Source organism: Peromyscus californicus, unplaced genomic scaffold (genome assembly GCF_007827085.1).
Source record: "Peromyscus californicus insignis strain IS unplaced genomic scaffold, ASM782708v3 Scaffold_15__1_contigs__length_86483966, whole genome shotgun sequence".
Taxonomy (NCBI): domain Eukaryota; kingdom Metazoa; phylum Chordata; class Mammalia; order Rodentia; family Cricetidae; genus Peromyscus; species Peromyscus californicus.
The window spans coordinates 67,585,102-67,607,663 of record NW_026294447.1 but is presented as its reverse complement, the minus strand read 5'-3'; the positions used below and the strand labels follow the sequence as shown (position 1 = coordinate 67,607,663).

Below are 22,562 nucleotides of genomic sequence, written 5' to 3'. Positions count from 1 at the left end.
CACATGGCCAGATCATCTGTAGATCACTTAGTATGTATGTAGATATGTTCTATTGGTGAGTAAACTTGCCATTATACAGTCTACTCATTTAGCTCATTTCATTTCTAGAATACCATGAACAGGTGGGTACCTACCATCCACTACTGTCATCATTTAAAAAAGAAAATTAGTCTTTGTGTTCAGAGAGAGCTTGTGAAGGAAATAGAAAGTAAATGAATAAGTAAAACACATAACCACATGGCTCAAAGGAGCTAATGTGTAATGTGCTAAAAAATTATGTTGGGGAAAGACCTTTCTAAGAAGACAATATTTTGCCTGAGACATGAAGACTAAGGAACAAGCTCTGCCAAGAATAGAAAGAAGCAGAGGGAATCATTCATGTAATAAAGTCCAAAGTGCTAAGACAGGGCAGAGGGAAGAAGGCAGAGTGAACAAAAAGGAGTGTAAGACATGCATTGGGGAAGTATGAAGAACTAAATTGTGCAGGGTCCTGAAAGCCACAGTAAGGACTTGGGGTTTTATTTGAAAGATAATGGAAAGCCACAGTGGCTGGTTAAAGAAGAAGTAACTTAGGGGATGGAGAAATGGCTCAGTAATTAAGAACACTGGTTGTGTGGTTGATATATTGTGCACCCCAATAAACTTATCTGAGGGTCAGAGAACAGAACAGCCATAATATTAAACATAGAGGTTAGGCAGTGGTAGCTTTAATCCTAGCATTCCAGAGGCAGAGATCCATCTGGATCTCTGTGAGTTCAAAGCCACACTGGAAACAGCCAGGCATGGTGACTCATGCCTTTAATCCCAGGAAATGATGGCAGAAAGCAGAAAGGTATAAAAGGCATGAGGACCAGGAACTAGAGCCAGTTAAGCTTTTAGGATTTTGAGCAACAGTTCAGCTGAGATTCATTCTGGATGAGGACTGAGAGGCTTCCAGTCTGAGGAAACAGGATCAGCTGAGGAATTGGCAAGGTGAGGTGGCTGTGGCTTGTTCTGCTTCTCTGATCTTCCAGCATTCACTCCAATAACTGGCATTAGGGTTTTTTTTTATTAATAAGACCTTTTAAGATTCATGCTACACTGGCTGCTCTTCCTGAGCACCCACATGGCAGCTCACAACTGTCTGTAACTCAAATTCCAGGAGATCTGACACCTTCACACCAATGCACATAAAATAAAGTTAAATAAATTTTTTTTAAAAAGAATAACTTGAACAGATGGCTTTGCAGAGAAGGAACTGGAGGCTACCAAGAGAATAGGGAGATGGAACACTGTCTAAGTCATTGTTCCACTGCTGTAAAGAGACACCATGGCACCTCATAAAAGAAGCCATTTATTTGGGAACTTGCTTACAGTTTCACGAGTTTAGTCTATTATCATCATGATGGGGAGCATGGTGGCATTCAGGGAAAGAGGAGAGGAGGGGAGGGGAGGGGAGGGGAGAGGGGAGAGGGGAGAGAGGAGAGGGGAGGGGGGGGAGAGAGAGAGAGAGAGAGAGAGAGAGAGAGAGAGAGAGAGAGAGAGAGAGAGAGAGAGAGAGAGAGACAGAGAAAACTGGGCCTAGCATGGGCTTTTGAAACCTCAAAGCCCACCCTCAATGACACCACATTTCCTTCACTCCAACAAGGCCACACATTCTAAGCCTGGTAATCTTTTCAAATAGTTCCACTCCCTGGTGACTAAGCAATCAAATATATAAGTCTATGGGGCTACTTTTATTCAAACCACCACAAATATAATTTTAGAAACAGGTGGGAGATCACTGATGATTGTGGTGGTGACTGTGGTAAAGGTAATTTTGGCCAAGAGAAGTGGACACATTTGAGATGGATTAGAATGCTGGACTCAGTAGAACTTTGTAGTAGATCACATGATCCTTTTGTTCATTCCAAGTTTGTTAACTTTGCTGATATAACTTTAAAAGTCTGATCTCATTCCCATCAAATTTAAATTTCCATATTATATTTATGTCACACCTGAGTTTTAATTTAAATCTTTCAGAGACAGTATCTTAATTGAATGACCAAGTTATACTGCAAGAAATACTTATTATCTAGTATCTACTGCAAATGAGTCTAGAAAGACAATTTTATAAATAGTGGAAGTTTATTAAAAGCATCAAAGTTTATTTTAACCACGATAAATATTTTCTAAAACATTTCCTTTATCAACAATTCCTTTATGTCAAGCAGAATATATTTAAAATAAGTTAAACTTTTGAAGAGCTCAAATTTATCTCTATAACCTGGGGCAATATCAAAATGGTGACATACAAAACAGGGTTCTTTCTGTGACTGTGAAAAACTGAAGACAACTGTTTTGAAATGATTAAATTCTCATCCTTTTGCCTTATTACTCTTTGTGTTTGGCAGCAGAAATCAGCTTCTGCCTGGATATTCTGTGCTTCCTGTCCTGTAAACTGGGAGCCTGGGACTCCATTTATTTGTACAAGTAAAGAGTAAGAGGCTCTGAGGAAAGGGTATGAATTTGTTTTCTAGTTTGATTGTCCTGAAGCTTTTTAAATGTTGATTTCTTAAGTATATTTCAAGTCTATGAAGTTCTGACACCAGCAATATTCATCTCATGAAAATATCCCCGTATTTGCATTTTATTTCCCACATTCATAATGCTCCCTAAAATTGAATTCACATTAGAATTCACATTATCATTTTAAGTTTCTACAAAGGCTCCTTCCTTCTGAGACAACTTGAAAAATTTTATCATACGTATTAGTTTTTCAATGGATGCCTAAAGTATACTTTTCAAATGTAACATGAAAGAATGCAAAATTTTACCATAAAACTAGACTATAAAAATAATTCCAAATGTCTTGCTTGGCTGGTCCTATAATGTTATCTTTTTTTTTCTTTTTTCATTCTGACAGTGCATGAAAATTTAAATAAATCAAATGTCCACAAAACCCCAATCGGTAACACAACCTTCAAAGTGTCTTTTGACAAGTAACATGTGCTGATTCCAAGCCCAAAGACAGATTTTTAAAGTGGCTCTTCAAAACAGCTGCATTCCTCAGAGCTGTTCCTGTGTCAGTGCCTTGTTCCATGAAATGAAAAAAAAAAATGAGCAAATGTGTAATGGAAATGTGTAACTGATGAAAGCATCAGTACAAACAGAACATTCTTGACAGCATAGACGTCTTCTTGGGATTCTACTGAAACATCAGATTCCAGATGCCATGGCTGACCTGCCAACTGGAAATTCTTTAGGGAAAGGTCCAGAAATTAACATTCAATGTGCATGTTCCCCAGCTGACTGACTTGCGTCTCTCAGAAGATCTCTTAGTAATACTGTGGTAGACACAGCATAAGAAATCCTCTGATTTTGTTTCTCAACTTGTGGTAGGTTTTATTTTCTAAAGGTGACTGTACTAATACGAAATCTACCATCTACGGTGTTCTCAAAAGTGGCATTGCCATCACACCATTAAATAGTGGGATTTATGCTACGTCTGCCTGGATCTGGGCAGACTTCAGACTACTGTACAAGTGAATAGAATGTGACTCCTAAGACCAGTTATTCAGTTGTGCTTCCACTTGGTTCTCTCTTGATCCCTTGCCTAAGGAATGCAGTCACCATATCATGAGAAAGCTAAGCAGCCGCATAGAAAAGCCATGTTTGGGTCCTTCTTAAAAAACTCCCTTTTAATCCCCAACAGCCAGCTCTTCAGCTACCAGACATGTGAGTGTGAGCAGTTTGAGATGACTCAAGAGCCCAGCATTAGGTTGCCCCAGTAGAATGGTGATGAATTATCTCACCTATCCTGGGCCAAATTTTAGATTTATAAATAAAATCAATTAAACAAACTAACCAAAAAAAAAAAAAAAAAGCTCCAAGTGCTTCTGCAATTTCTTCAGAGAACATGTAAATGTGTATGACCCAGGTAAATCTTCATGTGGTCCAGCTTGAATTAAGGATTTCTTATTCTGTCTATTCCATCACAGACTAACTATATCCCGTACAAACCAACCTGACAATTCCTACTCTAGGCAATTATCTGTGTCTACCATTCTTAAGTAGGAGTGAGTTTTGCCTCCCAAAAAGATTTCCAGTGTCTGGGGACATTCAAGATGGGCATCCCAGGAACTGACGAGGTGGAAGCTAGGAATTCTGCTAAACATTCTATAATCCGCAGTCTCTACCCAGCAACTCAGGAGACAGAAAGAGTGCCAAAGTTGTGGAACTCTGACCTGGATCTGGCCCATGGTTCTAAGCTATTGAGTCCTTACCCAAGATTTTCTGCACCATTACCCAGGATCTCCAGCTAATACCTAAAGAAACTATTAGTACTGATATCAGATTTATCCATTTTTAAGCCATTCAACACTATAGTATGGATGTTTGTGTCCTCTAAAGTGCAAGTACTGACATTTAATTCCAGTGTGATGCTATTGAGGGGTGGGGCATTCGGTAGGTGATAAGTCTGCATGACTCCTGTAAGTGGGGTTGGGCTATTTGAAAAGAGGAGCTACACCAGGACTTGTCATTTCAGCAAGAAGGTGCTATCTTTGAGAAAGTGTTCCTCACCAGACTGCTAGTATATTAATCCAATATTCCTCAGGTTCCAGGACTATGAACAGTACATTTCTATTCTTTCTAAATTACTCAGTCTGTTGCTTTGTTGTAGAAGAGGAATAGACCAAGATCACATGCAAACATATGGTGCTCAACCATGACTACATGTTAGAAAACCTTTTTCCAAATCTGAGTCATCAACCCCTAATTCCAGAGATTGGTGTCTTAAAAGTACTGCTATTAACATCTCTTATTCAGTTCTAATGGTAGCCAAGCATTACTGAAAGGAGTGGTCTTTTTACCTGGAAAATGACTCATAGACTATAGAAGAGCAGCAGAGAAGTCTAGAAGGTTAAGCTGCAGAATCCCAATGGGTAATATTGGCATCTTCTCTGTTCCCCCATTGAGAGCTCTTGGCATCCATGATCTGTACTTATTCTGCTCTGCAGTGTCAAGGAGAAGACATGAAGCAAAGCTCATCCTTTATTCCTCTGCATATATCTGGAAGGGAAGCAAACAAGCTAATTGATTCTTGTTAAGTCAGGAGGCAGCACCATTCAGCAGATGCTGAACAACTGATTTCAGCATGTGTACTGTCTACCTCTTACCAATAAATATAGCCAGTTTTTCTTACTGCACTGCCCATTAATTACCTAAGAAGTGTATAAAAGTATCAGCTGCTATCTGAGAGTTTCACAGCTAGACTGCCAAGCAAAATCAAATAATGATTTACATAGTTTAAATGATGACAAAGGTAGCTGACAGAATGTAACTCTAAAGTTCAGTCCATCCTTTTGTGAACAGAACATACCTTGCCCCTCTCCCATTGAAGACATATCACCATTTGCCTCAGATGCTAAGCAAATAAAACTCTAAAAATTGATGGGTGGAAGAATGAGAAAATGTGAAATAGCCTATGATTAGAATAATTACCTCAGCAAAATGTATGATTTCATTATGACAATGAGCTTTTCTAAGCATGTTATTACATTATGCTTGTGGTAAGAAGAAGAATCAAAACTGTTTTCCTTTTCAAAATTTATTCATCAAAGGAAAACATCAATTTAATCAATTGCTCAGTAATTACCAAATTAACTTTTCTGTTATTTTCTCTCCCATTAAAGCCAAAACCAGAAAGTCTTTTATATAACATTTATGCTCACTGCATGTCTATAGTAGCTATTAGTACTAATTGCTAAAAGTTAGTCATAATTAAAGGCATGGGGTATTTAGTTTAATCGACTAAATTGAACTTAACACCATCCACAGTAGTGGTTTTGGGCAGTTATCTCTTGTAACTCAGTTTCTTCTTCTGAAAAGATGACAATTAAGAGTCACAAGAACACAATTGCCTCTATGGAATAACCACAGAATGAATAGAACACGGTTTGCATAACCCCAGCACAGAAGACATACTTAAGAAGTGAGTTTATTTTCACTCCAAAAATCTATAATGAAACTTTACATTTAAGCTTCAGACCTGAATTTCCAGCTGCCTTCTGGAGATTTCCACAAGAAATTTTCCATTCTAAATGATCTTCCCATATCTTGAATACTCCACAATTAATTATCAATGTCACTTTACTGAGACTAAGAAAGCTGATCTTTCATCCTTCTAAACATGAACCATGCATCAATTATACTTTGTTACTACTGCCCTCCCTTCTCTACAGGCATACTACTGTTGATAGCAAAGAGTGTCGATAGTATTTAAGTTGACTTCAAACCCTTACTAATTTTTAGCATCTTTAATGTCCTAAATAATATTTTCAATGGTTTCTGAAGGGACTTGACATGTATTATTGAACACTGCATAAATATTAAAAACCTGATGTTGCTAGAGTTCTCCTGCCTGGCCCACAGTCAGGACAAATCTCTCTCACCTGCCAGTCCCACAGCCGCTCAAACCCGACCAAGTAAACACAGAGACTTATATTGGTTACAAACTGTATGGCCGTGGCAGGCTTCTTGCTAACTGTTCTTACAGCTTAAATTAATCCATTGCCATTAATCTATCCCTTGCCACATGGCTCGTGGCTTACCGGCATCTTCACATGCTGTTTCTCATCATGGCGGCTGGCAGTGTCTCTCTCACTCAGCCTTCCACTTCCCAGCTTTATTCTCCTCCTTGTCCCGCCTACACTTCCTGCCTAGCCAATGGCTAATCAGTGTTTTATTTATTGACTAATTAGCAACACATTTGCCATACAGAACATCCCACAGCAACCTGAGGCTGTCTAGCTGTGCATACATCATATCTTGAACTCTCTCCTTGTATTCATTGTGGAAAACCACAGTATTATTTACTTCCAGGGCATAAAGTCAATGGGGCAAAGGCTAGGGCTGCAGACCTAGTTTGATAGACACTATGATGGTCAATAATGTATATCAGGGATATTTTGCTAGGAAAGGCCCCAGTCAAAACATTACTGAGTAACATTTATTCAAACTAGAAATGCCAGTTTTATTCAGAAAGATTGATAATTCAATAAATGGAATTAATTAAAACTCAGGAAGCAGTGATCTATAATAAAGCCAATCTCCGGGTAATTTGGTCTCCTATAAAGTAAAAGTGTAGGATATTTTTCACTTTACAGAACCTTTCTCTATGATATTTGTCCAAGGATGGTGGCCAGTGTAGATGACATTAAAGGGGCTTGCTTGTTTCTGGATTTAATTGCATGTGACCCAGCTGGGGGCATTGGCAGGCATTTGAAAGGAGAGAAGAAATTAGGGTCAGGGTATTTGTCAGCCTGCTTTTCAATGCTAGTCAACGTGGGCTCCTTCTTCCCTGTGAAATCCTCTTCCTACACACCACACACACACACACACACACACACACACACACACACACACACACACACACACTTACACAGACCTATATGTGTGGATATGTTTCTTGCAATATTCTTTTTCTATTTTCCAGGATATGTGTACTAAAGGCTTCTCAGTATTGCCAGCCTCCATGGACTACATCACTTGTCCTTGTCCTTACAAACTGTCCTCAAATATGAGTTGGGGTCTGCTTTCTCTTTCATGCTTGAGACTTGACTTTGAAGGCCATTTCAAAAGACACAACTGTTGTTCAAGGTTGAGATCTTCACTGGGCAAAGTGTCCCATGATTCTTTTAATTCTACCATCTCTGGGGTGTCTGTCTGCCTTGACTTCCTTGACACCCAACTTTCAGCCAAGAAATCAGCCTTCTTCATGTTCTGTCTGTATTTCTGCTACCACTGACCTTGGATTGAGCTTCACAGTGAGCTATCCTGATAGGAGACTGGAGATGTGGAAAGGAATAAAGTACAGATCATTATTCTTTTGTCTCTTCCATGCAGGTGACCTCAGGCTGGCTATGATTCTTGAACCAATGTGAGAGCATGTGCCCTGACCCTCTCCACACTCAGTCCTGCTGGGGTCTAGTACGGTATCCTTACTTTGTCCTTTGAATCCTAAGGATGGTGCCCCTCCTCTCAACACTGCTTCCCATTCCATAGGATATGTGTGCTCATGGACACCACATCCCAGGAATGTAAATTGTCATTCTATTAGCAAATCCTCCCCAAATTACCCAGTTAATAGACAATTTGTTAATGAATCTGGTGGAATTAAAGAATATATTTAAATACACAGAGCAACACTGTATTATTTCCTATAGATTTACACACACACACACACACACACACACACACACACACACACACACACACACAATTTTTGACCAGCAAGTGAAACGAAAAAGAGAAAGGGGAAAAACATGTCTGACCAAGCATGAAGTTTACAAAAAGGCAAGTGAAAGTTGCAGAAACCCAGGGTCCTCGTCTGTAGAGTACTGGGCAGATGAAGTTGGAAAGGTGTAGGGGAATTTCATAGAAAAGGGCACTGGGAATATGATGTGGGGCCAGAATGTCCAAGGTTTCAATGCTGATGTTAAATGTCCCTTTCATGGCCTGGGAGAGAAGCAGGAATCCAATGTGAAATGAATTGTGGAAGAGGATAAGTGGTTCAGATTTGTGTTTCAGAAGGAAGACTTTTAAGCACTGTGGAGAACAGATGACTGAAGATTCCAGAAAAGACTGACAAAGCCTTGCCTAAAGAGACTTCCTAAGGACATGGTTCTAAAATGTATAGGAAAATTGCTATCAGATCACTTCTCTATGATTTATATTAATGATGAATTAATAGTATTTAGAGGCATCTAAAGGAATGACCAATCAAGAGAAATCAATGAAGAAAACAAGGCATACTTCTGATAGACCACGATCTTTCTTTGGAGGAGAATGAAAATCCAAGCAAGGCTTATCACAGATGATCCAGCTGTGATCACCTTCTGAGAAGATCTAAGTACAAGTATGAGTCCTGAGAGCCACAAGTGGCTTGACAGACTCTAGGTATTACTGCTCTCTCTACTATATAGTTCATGGTCATGTCTTCAATTGGCACCAATCTGTGAAACAATACATCTCCATTTACTATGAATTATTTCTCACTGCAAAGGGGAGCATGGAAAGTTTGTGTATAAAGGTGTGTTTTCAATAATTCCTGCCCACACAGAACATCCTTAGGTTTTCCACCAATTGCCTACACCACAATATAAAAGATTTTTTTTAAAAGCAAATATCCTGCAATCCAATGTATGCTACATTCACAAAGTTTTTTCCCAAAAGGAAAACAAACAAGATTTTTCTCTAATGCTCAAGAATAAATTACACACCATTTATGAAGCATTACATGCAAAGCTATCGTTGTGCTGGATCTAAGGGGCTCAACAAGTTAAACAAGCTTCCACTCTTCCAGCAACTCAGACATTTGGAAAACAGAAAATGCACAGACATAGCCATGGAGAGGCAGTCATGGTTCTGACATCGGACGTGATAGGTTTGATACAGGCTGTAGAGAAGACCATTCCAGAAGCCCATGAGTGAAAGCAGAGAAGCAGAAAGCTCATGGTGAATTCAGGGAGTGGCAGACAGCACCATGTGGAAAGCAAGGGAGCAGTGCTGTTTGGAAGGGCTTATTACCCCAATCCCAAGAAGTTGGCAGATGGATCTGACTGCAAAATTCCTATCGACTTTTTTTACTGCAGTTACTGGATTGCAACTTGGCTATTTTAAGTAAAGGGAAAAGATGACTATGGTTACATTTTTTAAAAGGGTCTTTTCTTAATAAACCAGTTGTTGGCAGAAGAAAGAGCTTCACTACAGGACTACAACTGACAAAAGAATAAGGGATAGGGTTATCCAGCATCCACCTACAAAGGGAAAAATAAAACACAGATGTACCTGAAAACCTATATAGGGTTCTAGTAACCCAAAATATTGTTTACATCTTTTGTTGTAATTGAATGTCATGCTGAGACACACACATTTATAAATAAATGCCTCACATTTCTGAATCTTTAGAAGTTTCACTCCATATATGTGGGGTTAGTGGTTCAAATATTTTGGAGATTTTTATTAGATGTCACTGACTGCAAAAAGATATAATTTAAAATTCTACCATAAGTGAGGGTTTTTTATTTCAGTCCTCTAAATTTTGAAGTCATTGGGTATTGGTTGCATGAAAATGTCATCTTACATCTTTTTTGTTGTTGTTTTTAGAGATAGGGTTTCTCTGTGTAACCCCGGCTGTCCTGGAACTGGCTCTGTAGATGAGGCTGGCATCAAACTCAGGAGATCCGCCTGCCTCCGCTTCCAGAGTGCTGGGGTTAAAGAAAGGGTGTGCCACCACTGCCCACCTTCTTTTTTATAAACGGTAATGCTGAAATATTCCCATATGTCTTTAAGCATTTGCATTTTCTCATCTTTACAGATTTATCTACTCTAGACTAAGTGTTTTATCATCTATTTATATGCTATATGGTTTGTAATTTTACCTTTTCCTAGTATTTGTAAACACATAAAATTCTAAAAACTCATTTTTTTCTGTTACTTGTTCTTATAATATTGACTAAATTATTTGTACATTTGTTATTATCTATTAGTAGTGCTAATGTTAAATTATTACCAATGTCAGAAAGAAATGACATACACAGTCTGAAGATTGTACACTACAGCATTTAATCTATCACATTCTGCTAAAAGCATCTAGATTAAATATCTTTTCCAAATAACTGACATTAAGTAATTTATCTTCTCAATTAGTTTGTGAATTGTTTTACATTACATTAAATTGATTACTGATACTATAATTGGATTCTCATCCATTCTATTTACCAATTTAACAACTGAGTCATCTTTTTTCCCCAAATCTGATTTAAATATATCTGAGAAGAAAGATTCACTTTCACTAATGTTTGTATTTTCCATAGGGCCTATCACTTTGCACATAGTAAATGTTCAATAAATAGTTATATGTTTACTAAATGAATGTTTAAATTGAATATCCTGTGTCTAATTCACAAAGAATTTCCTCAGTATGCTAAAAGGTCACATTCTTCAAGGTGAAACATGAAGTAATATTGAAATTAGAGAAGGGGGCTTATGTTGGCTGAATGCCAAGTCTAAACATTCCATGTGAATTCAATTAGAATAATTTAAATTTTGTGATGACTTCTCTCTCCAGAGGCCATGTGATCATGAGAAAATGCTGAAAGAGAAACTTTTGGTCCTGGGCTCAACGACTTATTGAAGTTCAGAAGGGCCTGTAGCTGTAAAATGATGTGTGACTCCATCCAAATACCACAGTGGCTCAACAAATGAACTATGTCAATGTGAAATGTTGTCTTTATAATATCTGCAGATACCTCTGTAGGACAGACCCAGCTGTGGGGCTTTAAAATTACTACACATTTGAAACAATAGCATATAATACTTATAAAACATTCATTTAGCTTCCTAAGTGCATAAAAGTTTAAACATCTTAAATTTGAATTAAAAGGTAATGTTATGAGCATGTGTCCCTTCATGAACAACATATCAGTGAATCTGTCCATCCTGTAGCTGTATATCATACTGGACAGGGACTGACTGAAGATTCAGAACAACTTTTTCTGACAAAAAAGGCATGAAACTAGATTGTCATTAAAGATGCTTGGGTTACAGGTTTCTATATAAGGAAAAGCTCACTGCATCTGTTACTATGAGTAGAGAAGCAAATGGATACCAAAAGAGCAAAGTTAAGCATTCAGCAAACCAATGGCATTTGATGTTGCTTTTCTTTCTTCACAAAATGCAAGTCTGGTGAAAACTTTTACATATTTACATGTCATAAATTAAAATAATTCTAATTACCAATTTTTTAAACCCTATGGGATTAATACATGATGAACTCTAGTGTGTTTTGTTCATGATCTCACTTTTGATTTGAACAATTATCTTGCTGGGTAGCTTCATGTGTGGTATGTGTGTGAATACATGTGGGCGTGGATGTGTGTTTATCAACTATTTTTTATAACAGCTTTAGGTTGATACCACAATTAAGGAGCACATACAAAGAACTTCCATATACCCCCGCTTCCACATGCATGCAGCCTCCCCTATTACCAACCTTGCACTACAGTGATGTTTTTGATAGATCGATACTACATGTCGTCTGCAGTCCACAGTTTATATTGTATTTACTCTTGCTGCCCTACATCCTGTGGTTGCGACTAATGGGGCATGACATTTGTCCACCATTGTACAGATGTACAGGACACTTTCACTGCAATAAAAACCCTCTGCTCTTGCTGTTCATCTTTTTATCCCAAATGGCCTCTGCCAACCACTGATCTTCATACTGTCTCCATAGATTTTCCTTTTCCAGAATGCCATGTAGTTGAATCACATCATATAGAGCTTTTGCAGATTGGCTTCTTTAATGTAGCAAGACTCACTTAAGTTTCTTTATGTCTTTTGTGATTTAATCATGTACTTAGTTTTAGTGCTGATAAATATTCCACTGTCAAATATATTATACTTCACTTATCTAAGTGATTTGAAGACAATTTTTAAAAATTTATTGAATTTACTGTTTGACAATTCCATATATGTATAAAGAGCTGATTGCTATAACCCTCTGATCTTGCATTTCCCTCCTGTCCTCTTCCCTACAAGTCATATTTTGTTTATTTCCATCTATTTCTTTTCCTTTTCTTTTTGTCTTTTCTTTCCTTTGTTTGAGACCCCCTTAATTTAACCAGGATCATCTGTGTGACAATTGATTTGGAATTATCCACTGGAATCCTGTGGGCTCTTCAACAGGTTCACAGCTAAAGACAGTGACTGTCCCCTAAGTATCCAGCAGTAGCTAATCATCCAGCAGGGAGGGGCAGCACCCATGAGTCCCTCCTCAATATATGATTGACTATTGATAGCTCAGGCCTGTGTAGGCTCACTTCAGTCAGCCATATATGCTATGACCTCATTACTACACTGGTTGTTTTATATTTAGAAGACAGCATTTCACAGCCTTTGAAGGACAGACATCCTGAATGCTTCCAAGTTTGGGAAATGATGATTAAAGGAGATATAAACACCCATGTGCTGGTTCTGTGCAGACAAAGCTTTCAACTTATTTGGATAAATAGCAATGAATATAAGTAGTGGTTCATTTGGTTTATAAGAAATGCCAGACTGTCTAAGGAGTAGTCATGGCACTTTGGATTCTCAACAGCAGTGAATGGTAGTAGCTCCTGTTGCTTCACATCCTCACCAGAATTTGGTGCTGTAAGTGTTAGGGATTTTAGCCATCATAATAGAAATGTCATGATGTATCATTTTCATTTGCAATTCTGGTAATTATTTTAATGTCATAATCGCAAAAATGAGTAAACTGAGGCATACAGAAAATAAATAACTTGCCCATGACTCAACAGCTACTAAGTAACAGGTTCAAATTAGACTTTTTATTGTTCAAAGTTTTTGTGATTTTTTTCTTCCTGTGGTTGTTTTATAGATATACAAGAATAAAATTCAAATTTTCATATTCAGAACACTAAAGGTTAGTCTCAATTAGATTCATCACTCGTGTTATTTTAGTTCCCCCTTGAGACAAGGAAATAACAGAGAACAGTGGAGAAATGAGGGAGACAACTACTGATATGCATGAATCTACTACAGTTTATTTTCAAGGGGGAGTTTAGGGGAAATGTACTCAGCGTTGTTCAAACTGTGATGTGATGTGTGTTCCTTTTACTGTCTAAGAATTGCCTGAGAGACCATTCTTCCTGGTTCAGGAAAACCACATAAAGACGGAAAGTTTTCAGAAACTTATATAGCAAATTGACATTTTAGTGACTTCCATTATTCTAATATTCATCTTATTTTATTAACATTAACCTATGCTAGATAGAAAATTAGTTTTGAAAACTATTCCAAAAATACTGTAGAACACAAGGTCTCAAGTGATTCCATTCAAGGAACAGGGAACTCCCTCGCTCCCTATCTGGTTAGCTGCAGTTTAAACAGTACCCATTCACTGGCAATTCAAGCTATACAGTTAGCCAGATCAGACAACAGGCAACCTGATAACACTTGCTATAGGCTTGAGCCAATAAAGAATTTCCCAAATTTTTTAGATGAATTCAAACATTTCACATTTCTAGAATCCCCAATAAAGATGAATTAAAGGCTAAGTAAGCATCAGTTTGCTGCATGCTAAAAATGGATAAGAGAAAGCTGGAATTAGACTGTGCACAGATAAAATATTTCAAAAACAACTTATATTTTAAATATAAGGAGGTGTGGCCTTGCTAAGGGAAGTATGTCACTGAGGATGGGCTTTGAGTTTTCAGATGCTCAAACCAGGCCCAGCGGCTCATCCTCTCTTCCTGTTGCCTTGAGATCCAGACGTAGAACTCTCAGTTACCTCTCCACACCATGTCTACCTGCATGCCACCATGTTTCCTACCATGATGACAATGTACTAAACCTCTGAACTGTAAACCAGTCCCAATAAAATGTTTTTCTTTATAAGAGTTTCCATGGTCAAGGTGATTTTCACAGCAATAGAAACCCTAACTAACACAATAAGCCAATGTCTCCTTTGTTCTGTGGCCTTATTCAACCCTGGTATACCAGCTTGATGCTAATTCCATAAGCTCCCAACTTCTTCTCGTTAAAAATAATAACTTATAACACTCATAATATGATTCTATTACTTGAAACCAAAAGTCATCACTGATATATGGTGTTCTAATAAATTAGAGCTCTGATTTATGCATGCCCAAGAATTCTCTTAAAGAAACAAAGCTGTTCTCTTTGCCTGTTTGGGCCTCAGTTTCTACATTTGTACAAGGAAAGCAACTGAGCAGTATGTATTGGATGATGGTCTTGGAATAAAGTTTCTCAAAATCAAAAGCATGTTGGCCTACTCAAGCTTCTGGGAATTTCTCTAAAAACAGTTTAACTTTTAACTCAAAGTTGTTCAAGCTTGATCATAGAATTTTGTTTCAGAAAATATTAGCAGATCATAGCCTTAGTCAGCCATCATTTACCTTTGTAAGAGACACTGGTTCCACTCTACACAAGCATTTTTTTAATTGTACCTTACAGACTTTGTTTCTAAGTATTGATGAAGACTTTGAGAACTCCTTATTTAGCCATTATCAAGGGGCTTCAGTAGTCATGAGCATATAAAATCTATTCTAAGAGCTTACTTAGACAGCTGTTGGGCTGTATACAAGACCAACTAATTCAAAATCTCCTGGAACAGAGAAAGAATCAGAGTTTGTGAATACTCTATGATGGTTATGTGGTAGGAAGTCTTCAGTTCACAAAATAGTAGAGATGAGTACTTTTCAGTGGTTTATGTGCTTCATCAGAAGTAGCTAGACATTATCATCATAACATAGTCCGATTTTCTGATCACTTTTCATCTCTTATGAACTGTAGATGAGGAAGCTTATAGACAACTTGTGACCACACACCAAAAAGCTACCAAGTAGCTCTAGCTTCAACTTCAAAAGACATAATATTGTAGTGTTAATATGGCTGTAGATGCGAGTATAAAGTCAATCATTTGGGCAAAATCAGTTTCAAGTTTACATACTCAATAAAAGTCTCTCAGATGTGTCTGTCACTCCTGCTACCCACATAGATTATTCATTCTTACCATAAACTGCATTGCCAAGAAACTAAGGTTAAAGGAGTAGGGTAGAAGCTTAAGTCATCTAATTTTATGACTTATTAACTAATGATTCAAATGCTGGAATGAATAGTTAGAATGTTATTTTAGGCTATCTTTGAATTTCATTTGCTCTCATTACCACAAATGATGAAAAATTAGCTGTCAGAAATTTCAAAGCAAAACTGAGGAACATTATAGAAAACAGGAATTAGTCATCATTTTGAAGATTTTTCTCTGTTAAAATTCTTCAGGTAACGTAATGGAGATAATACTGTATTTCTTTACTGTATCATGTTCATTTTTTACAAGAGAAATTATAAGCTGTGTAGCCAGTGGCATTTATTGAATACAAGTAAACTTTGCTCCTAGGTCACTTGTGAAATTTATTAAAAGAAAACTCAAGGATGAAATGCAGAATTTCAGGAGTAATTAATTACATCTTCACAGCCAAAAATGTTCAGATAACATCCTCATAAATAACCTGTAAGCTCACAGTCTAATGTCTAGTATATTATCTTACTTTTTTTTGGTAACCAGAGTTAATGCCTCTTCCCAGTTGGGGAGTAGTGGCAAGCAATGCTGTGCTTATTCAATAACTCCATAAAAATTGGCATTTTGGAGTTTTGGCTGTATGTATGGGTGGTGCCTGTGTAATATATGTACTTGTGTAGTGGTTGTTAGTTTTAATTGTTAACTTGACACAATCTAGATTCACCTGATAAAGGAGTCACAATGAGGAATTGTCTAGATAGGGTATGCCTATGAGGAATTTTCTTATTTGGGTTCATTGATGTGGGAAGAGTCACCCTGGATGTGGGCAGCACCATATTATGTACTAGCCCTGGACTGAATGAAAAGAGGGTGCTCTGAGTACTTAAGCCTGGCCTGGATGATTCATTGCTTCAAGTGTTTGCCACCTTGACTCCTCTTGAAATAAAGGACTGTCACCTGGAATTTAGAGCTTAACAAACCCTTTCTTGAGTTGATTTGTGAGAGTATTTATGGTACACCAACAGGAAACAGTTGAGATAACTTGTTGGTGTTGGTGCGTGTACATGTATCTTGACATACATATGCATGTGTGTGTGCATGCCTGTGGACAGTGGATGGAGGTTAACATTGGGTGCTTCTCTCAATTTCTCACCATCTTTTGTTTTTTAAAAAACGAGCCTTCTCATTGAACCTGGAACTCATTGATTCAGCAAGAATGGCTGGCCAATGAGCTTCAGGGATCTGTCTGGCCCCCTCCTCCTGAGGCTAAGGGGAAGAGTTCTGTGCCAGACTTTTTATGTAAGTTCTGGGGATCCAAACTCGGGACCTCATGCTGTGTGACATAGACTTTACTAACTACACATTCTACCCCAAACACTGGCATTTATTTCCATGGATTTCATGGCCAAAAATGGGTTTCTTTTGAATGACTTTCAAACTTTCCCAACAGATGTTTCATTGTTTTCATCTTTCCACACAGTTGGTTTGAGTTCATATGTAAAGTATATCAACACCTAACAACATAAAGTTATATACCTCATCACTTTCACAGTATTATATCCATTCTTATTGTACAAGCTCTGACTCATTTAATATTGTAACTGCCATTTCTGATCCAGTATTACCAACTAGAGGTAAAAGCATGTGACTGCAACTTTAATCTATCAGTAACATTACAACGCAGACTGGACACACACACACTTGAGACTATTTCATTTTCTTTGTTGGGACGTTGCAGTGTCTCAAGGGTTGCTGCATTGCCTAGGTTTGTCACATAATCTCAAGAAAATAAACACACTTCACAGCTGAATAGTCTCTAGCCACATCTTGCCTATGCTAGGTTTGTGCTCTGCCCTATCTCAGCCACTTTGCAAGCTCTTCATAGACGTTTCAACTCATCTATGAAGAAATTTGAAAAATCAAAGAATGAGAGTTTGAAAATGAAATGAGGCTGCAGTGTGTTTTACTTGCTAAAAGAACAGTGGCTTAGAGTTGTGTTGACTGACATCAGTCATTAAGGTTTGGATTGCCCCTTTAGCTTCTCAAACAGATCTCCTTAATAGATCTAGGGCACTTTTCTAGGTTCCTGGCTTTATTGCCAGGCCAACGTGCAGTCCACACCTGAAGAAAGGGGAGTTTTCGATGTTGTGGTTTATTAACCAGGTACTTTCCATTCACTGTTAACAATTAGAAAACAGAAAGAAGAAATTTTTAAGAGGGGGGAGCCTCCTACTTGTTTTCTTTACTCCAAATAGGAAGACGGAAACAATTAAATAAGGAGGGAAACTCCCTTATACTTTACCTTGACCTGGCTGGACTGGTCTGATGTCTGTAAGCCTCTAAAAAAAAGTCAAACTTCAAGACGCTGAAATTACTTCTGCCCCAGCGGAAACTGAGAGCCACCGTTGTCCAGTATCAAACTGGAAAAGGTGCTCTTTCCCAAACCCAGAGGTCTGGGTTCCTTCCTTCTGGTTAAGGTGGCATTGTCACTGACAGGACCTGGTGAGGCAGCTCTACTTCCTTGCCTGTAAAGCTTAGCAATGCTCTAGCCTCACACAAAAGTCTGAATCGCAAGCCTGCACAAAGGGCCTCCCATCCATCACTTCTCTTGGCTCCTCACTCACTCCTCTGCCGTCATCTGTAACTTCTTGGTACCCTTTACTGGAAAGGTGGTGTTTAAGGTCAAAAGATCCACCATAACCAAAAGGCCAAAGAGCCAATAGACCCTGGGAAAAAGCTAAGCTGTCCCTTTCCGGGCTGGGGGTCCACAAAAAGGAACAGTGAAACCTCTCTGCCACTAGAGTAAGTCTTGTCAGACTCTGCAAGGGGAGACTCCTGACAGATTTGGAATCGGACACAGGGCGAGCTCTTAAGGCTGTCAGCACTACTCACTCCAAGAGCAGAGTATTGGGTGCGGGGAGAGGCCCCTGAACTCCACTTTGTATGCAGCAGCTGCAGACCAGTGAGTACTCCTGAACAAAGAAGCATGCAGCACGAGGATGAAATGTTGGGGGTCACAGCTGCCACTCGGGCTGAGCAAAGTCTCCCACTGCACCCGTTATGAGAGCGTTGGGGTTCAGGATTCCAGGGAACGAGGGGAAAAAAAAAAACTCAACATGCGATTCCTGTTGGGGTGATACGCACTAGGAATTCTTGAGAACGATGGGAATGGCAGTTATCAGATTCGAGGGGGAGAAAAAGAGCTGGAGTGAGCAAAACAAAGAGCGAGTGTGGGCCGCAGTGACTTCATGCCTCACCAATGTCCCGCCCACGCTGAAGCTGTTGCTGCTTCTGCTGCGCTGCGGCGGTTGCTGCTGCCCTGGGCCGCTGCGGCGCTTGCTGGCTACCAGTGCAAGGAGCACTGTAGCGTGGGGCGGTTTCCTAGCAACTCTCAGCTCTGAGCACACCCAGCCACCCCAAGGTTGGAAGGCCCCCTCTGGGGGGACCCACAGAACTAGAGCACCCCATCCCTGCCTCGCTTCCCTCTCATTCTCTCCGGGTACAGCCCAGGGAGCATCAGCTGCCAGGGTTCTGGGTGGCCAGACGCCTGAGCCGACTGAGTCCTAAAGGACAAGGGTACGCAACTCCCTCCCGGCAAGGATTGTGGAACCTCCCCTTCCAGCCCGTTAATCAGCGATGATGCCTTGCTGGGTGCCTAAGGGCACAGACCCGGGCTCCTAGGGTGCTCGTGGAGCCGTTTCCCCAGCTGCTGGCACTCGAGCCTCCTCTCCCGCCAATCGGGACGCTGACGCCCTTGGCTTGCTGAGACTAAGTGGAGTTGGCCTCCCTGCCCACCTGTGGAAGAAGCTCGCACGGACAGATGCGCCAGCGACTCCCCTCCCACCCCCTTGGCCTTCTAGCCGTCCCCTCCCACTAATGCAGCATCACCCTGTGAATTACATTAGGGTGGTTTTCCCCCCAGCCTCGGGCTTTGTTTGGGTTTGATTGTGTTTGGCTCTTCGCTAAGCTGATTTATGCAGCAGAGCCCCATCCGCTGGAGAGGAACAAAAGCTCTTTTCTTTGTCCCGAGCGTACTGTGGAGCCCTCACTCGCTTCGCCGCCGCGGGCCATCGGCTGTCCGAGGAGGTGATTTTGGTTGAGACCGTGGGGCCCGCCGAGCGGAGCTGGGAGGGCCGCTGGGGCCCTGAGATGCAGAGAGCTGCTCAGGCCCGCGTACCTGTATCGCCTACTCGGAGCCCCTGGGTGGGTCAGACCGGCCTGCGGAAAAGATCCTAGGGATTCTCGGACCGCGGGCCCCAAGGTGCGCCCCCAAGTCGCGAGTGCGCTTCAGGAAAGCGGCCAGGCAGCTGGCGCGGGGCGGGCTGCTTTGCATTATGTGCGACTCGGCCCTGGCTTTTCTGACTGCTGCACTGCTCTGCCTGCACAACTGCCAGCGAGGTCCTGTCTTGGTTCTCCAGGCGGCCTGGCTGTTTTCACTTGTTCTTGGACTGGGCCAAAGCGGTAAGTTATTTTGCTTTGTTTTCTTCCCTTTTCCCAAAGTCTTGGGCTGGCATTGAGAGCTTCTGGCCTGGGCATCCCTGACAGGTAAGTGCCAGATGTCAGTCCTGGTCAGTCCTGAGACATAAGGAGGGTGGGTGTGTGGCAAAGTCCTCCATAGAAAAGCCAGGTGTCAAGCATTTCTATCCTGTAGTGACAGCAATAGTCCATGGTGCTTGGAAAGTAGTTCTTGAGTTGAAGTTTGGGAAAGAAACTGTTGTATTTACAGAAGCCAATTTGGGGGTTCCAGTATTTCCGGAGGATATCGCTGTAGAGACTGTGTTCCCCATCTTTTCATCGGGGGCAAGGGGCACAATTCACTAACGACATTTGTATCAAGGCTGTGGCTAAGATGATTAATAGTGAGATGGAGTCTTCCATTTTTGGTCTATGAAAGAACAACATACAAGTTTCTTCTACTATAACATTCAGCCTGAATGAATTAAATACCCTTGAGAAGTATCCATTCATGCTTTAAGCCACTGGAGGGGGTGAGGTGGGGGAGAACACTGTTGATGATAAACTTTTGTGGCTAATTGATCCCTCCCTAAGTTCAGTCTCTGATACTGAGAGGTCATCTCTCTATAAACCTTACTGTCCTTGTCTCTAAAACAGATAAAGATAACTGCCTTTCCTAAGTCACAAAGGATAGTTCTAGTCAAATAGTGCATGAGGAGGAGTTTGGGACTTCAGCATGATAGCAATGTATTCTTAGTGACCCATGAAACAAAATAAGCAATAATAACAATTAGCAGTCTAAAGATCAAATTTACCATAGAGGTCAAATATTTATTTTTGCAAATGGAGTCACCATTGCCATAGTTTAATTTTTTTTCCACTTTTCTCTTCTGGTCACTAATCCCTTAAATTTTATTAGAGACTACTATAGCTTCTGAACCTGAGAGGAGTTTTAATTAATAGCCACACTTCTGTTGTAAAACTAAATTTTACTCATGCACTTTGTTTGAACTGATGTGCTGGCTTTCTGCCTGAAGTTAACTGAAGCTAAAGCTTATATGTAAAAGTTTATAATGTAAAAATTCAGGTAACTTCTTATAATTGTTGCATATACAGTCAGCTAACACTTGTTTTGGGTATGAGATTTGCCTAGTTATCTGAAACAGGACAAATTAGAGTCCATTTTTATCTTGTGGTTATTTTGAGACTTATTTATTTCAAAATAAGTGAAACTTAATGCAAAGGAAAGAATCACACTCATTATCAAGTGTCTTTTGAATGGAACATGCATTTGCCACATCAGAGTTTCCACTGAGCATAACTCCATCCTATGCCAGTAAGTAGTAAAGTGTTCTTTTACTACTAAGAAAGTTAGTAAACATTCACACTAGTAAAACAACCAAAATGTATGCCAGCAGAATATATTTTGTTCTGAAGAAAGTCTCACCTTTAACATTAGCTAATAATAGAGATTTTAAAGTCCATTGTGCTTGCAAAGATAAATCAGGTTCCTGTATAATAGCAAGATATTTCTATCCAATGACTATTATTGATTTGAAGCAAGTATTATGAATGGGCTGCCTTGCACCTGCTGACCTGAAAAGCGAATGCTTATCTGAAATCAAAACAAGGCATCCTTTCCCCAGCCTCTGTCAATATACAAAGGCTTCTGATATATACTGACTTGCATGGTAGTTAAAAACATGAAAAAAATTTAAATTACAGCCAGTACCACTCAGCAAATTAGAGATCAGTATAAACAGCTGTACTTTGTGATATAGCTACAAGTCTTAAATTACAGGTCTCTACTGTGCAAATTGAATGCTTAAAGCAGAAGAGGAATTTAGGTATCAGTTACAAAAGAAATCGTTTCCCCATGCCCAGTAGTTTACAAGAAAATGTTGAGGGCAATAAAGTCATACTAAGAGAAGACTGTAAGCTACACAAGAAACACACGACTTTGGCTTTAATTTTTAAAGTACAATTTATACAAACGCATTGGACTTTTAGTAATGGAGCAGAAGGAGCTGAGGGTGGCTGAATAAAGTAGATGGAGCATGCTATGAATGAGATGCAAAGATTTCTTGTGTAGGAAACATTACTTCAGTTTCTTTTAACTTTCTCTCACAGAAACTAATGGGGATTGGGACTATTAAAGTCATCAATACCAACACTAAAAAAACTGGTTATTAATGATTTTCCATTAAATACAAAAATTAGTTAATATTTGAATAGTTATCATAGCAATACTTTACTTCTACATTTGCTAATTTTAAAAGATTAAAAATCTCTGTTACCCAATTGCATAGCAATAGAAAAATGATACATTACAAAACTCACAATTTCTTTACAACAAGTGGTAACTGTTATTGCAATGAGATTTAATCTTCTGTTTATTGAGCTATCAGGTTCTTATTCTTTTCCATTACAATCAACCAACAGAATGAGCATTGCTTTGTGACAGCAATATGACTTTTCCTCAAAGAGATTTAATCATATCAAGTAGTCTATGAATATCCCCTCCCCTAGGTTTTATTGG

At 39.4% G+C, this 22,562-nt stretch overlaps 2 protein-coding genes across 2 annotated transcripts in view; one reads left to right on the top strand and one right to left on the bottom strand.

Moving 5' to 3' along the window:
• Macc1 (MET transcriptional regulator MACC1) overlaps positions 1-18,760 on the bottom strand; it is a 213,360-nt gene extending 194,600 nt beyond the window's left edge. The window contains exons 1-2 of the mRNA XM_052739208.1: positions 17,871-18,760; positions 4,833-5,031 (exon numbers count right to left, since the gene is read on the bottom strand). The gene's annotated coding sequence lies outside the window, so the exon portion shown is untranslated. The remainder of the gene's footprint in view (positions 1-4,832; positions 5,032-17,870) is intronic.
• Positions 18,761-19,085: 325 nt separating this feature from the next.
• The window catches only part of Itgb8 (integrin subunit beta 8), an 83,220-nt gene continuing 79,743 nt past the window's right edge, over positions 19,086-22,562 (top strand). The window contains exon 1 of the mRNA XM_052739209.1: positions 19,086-20,029. Coding sequence (XP_052595169.1) covers positions 19,903-20,029 — 127 coding nt within the window. The 5' untranslated portion in view covers positions 19,086-19,902. The remainder of the gene's footprint in view (positions 20,030-22,562) is intronic.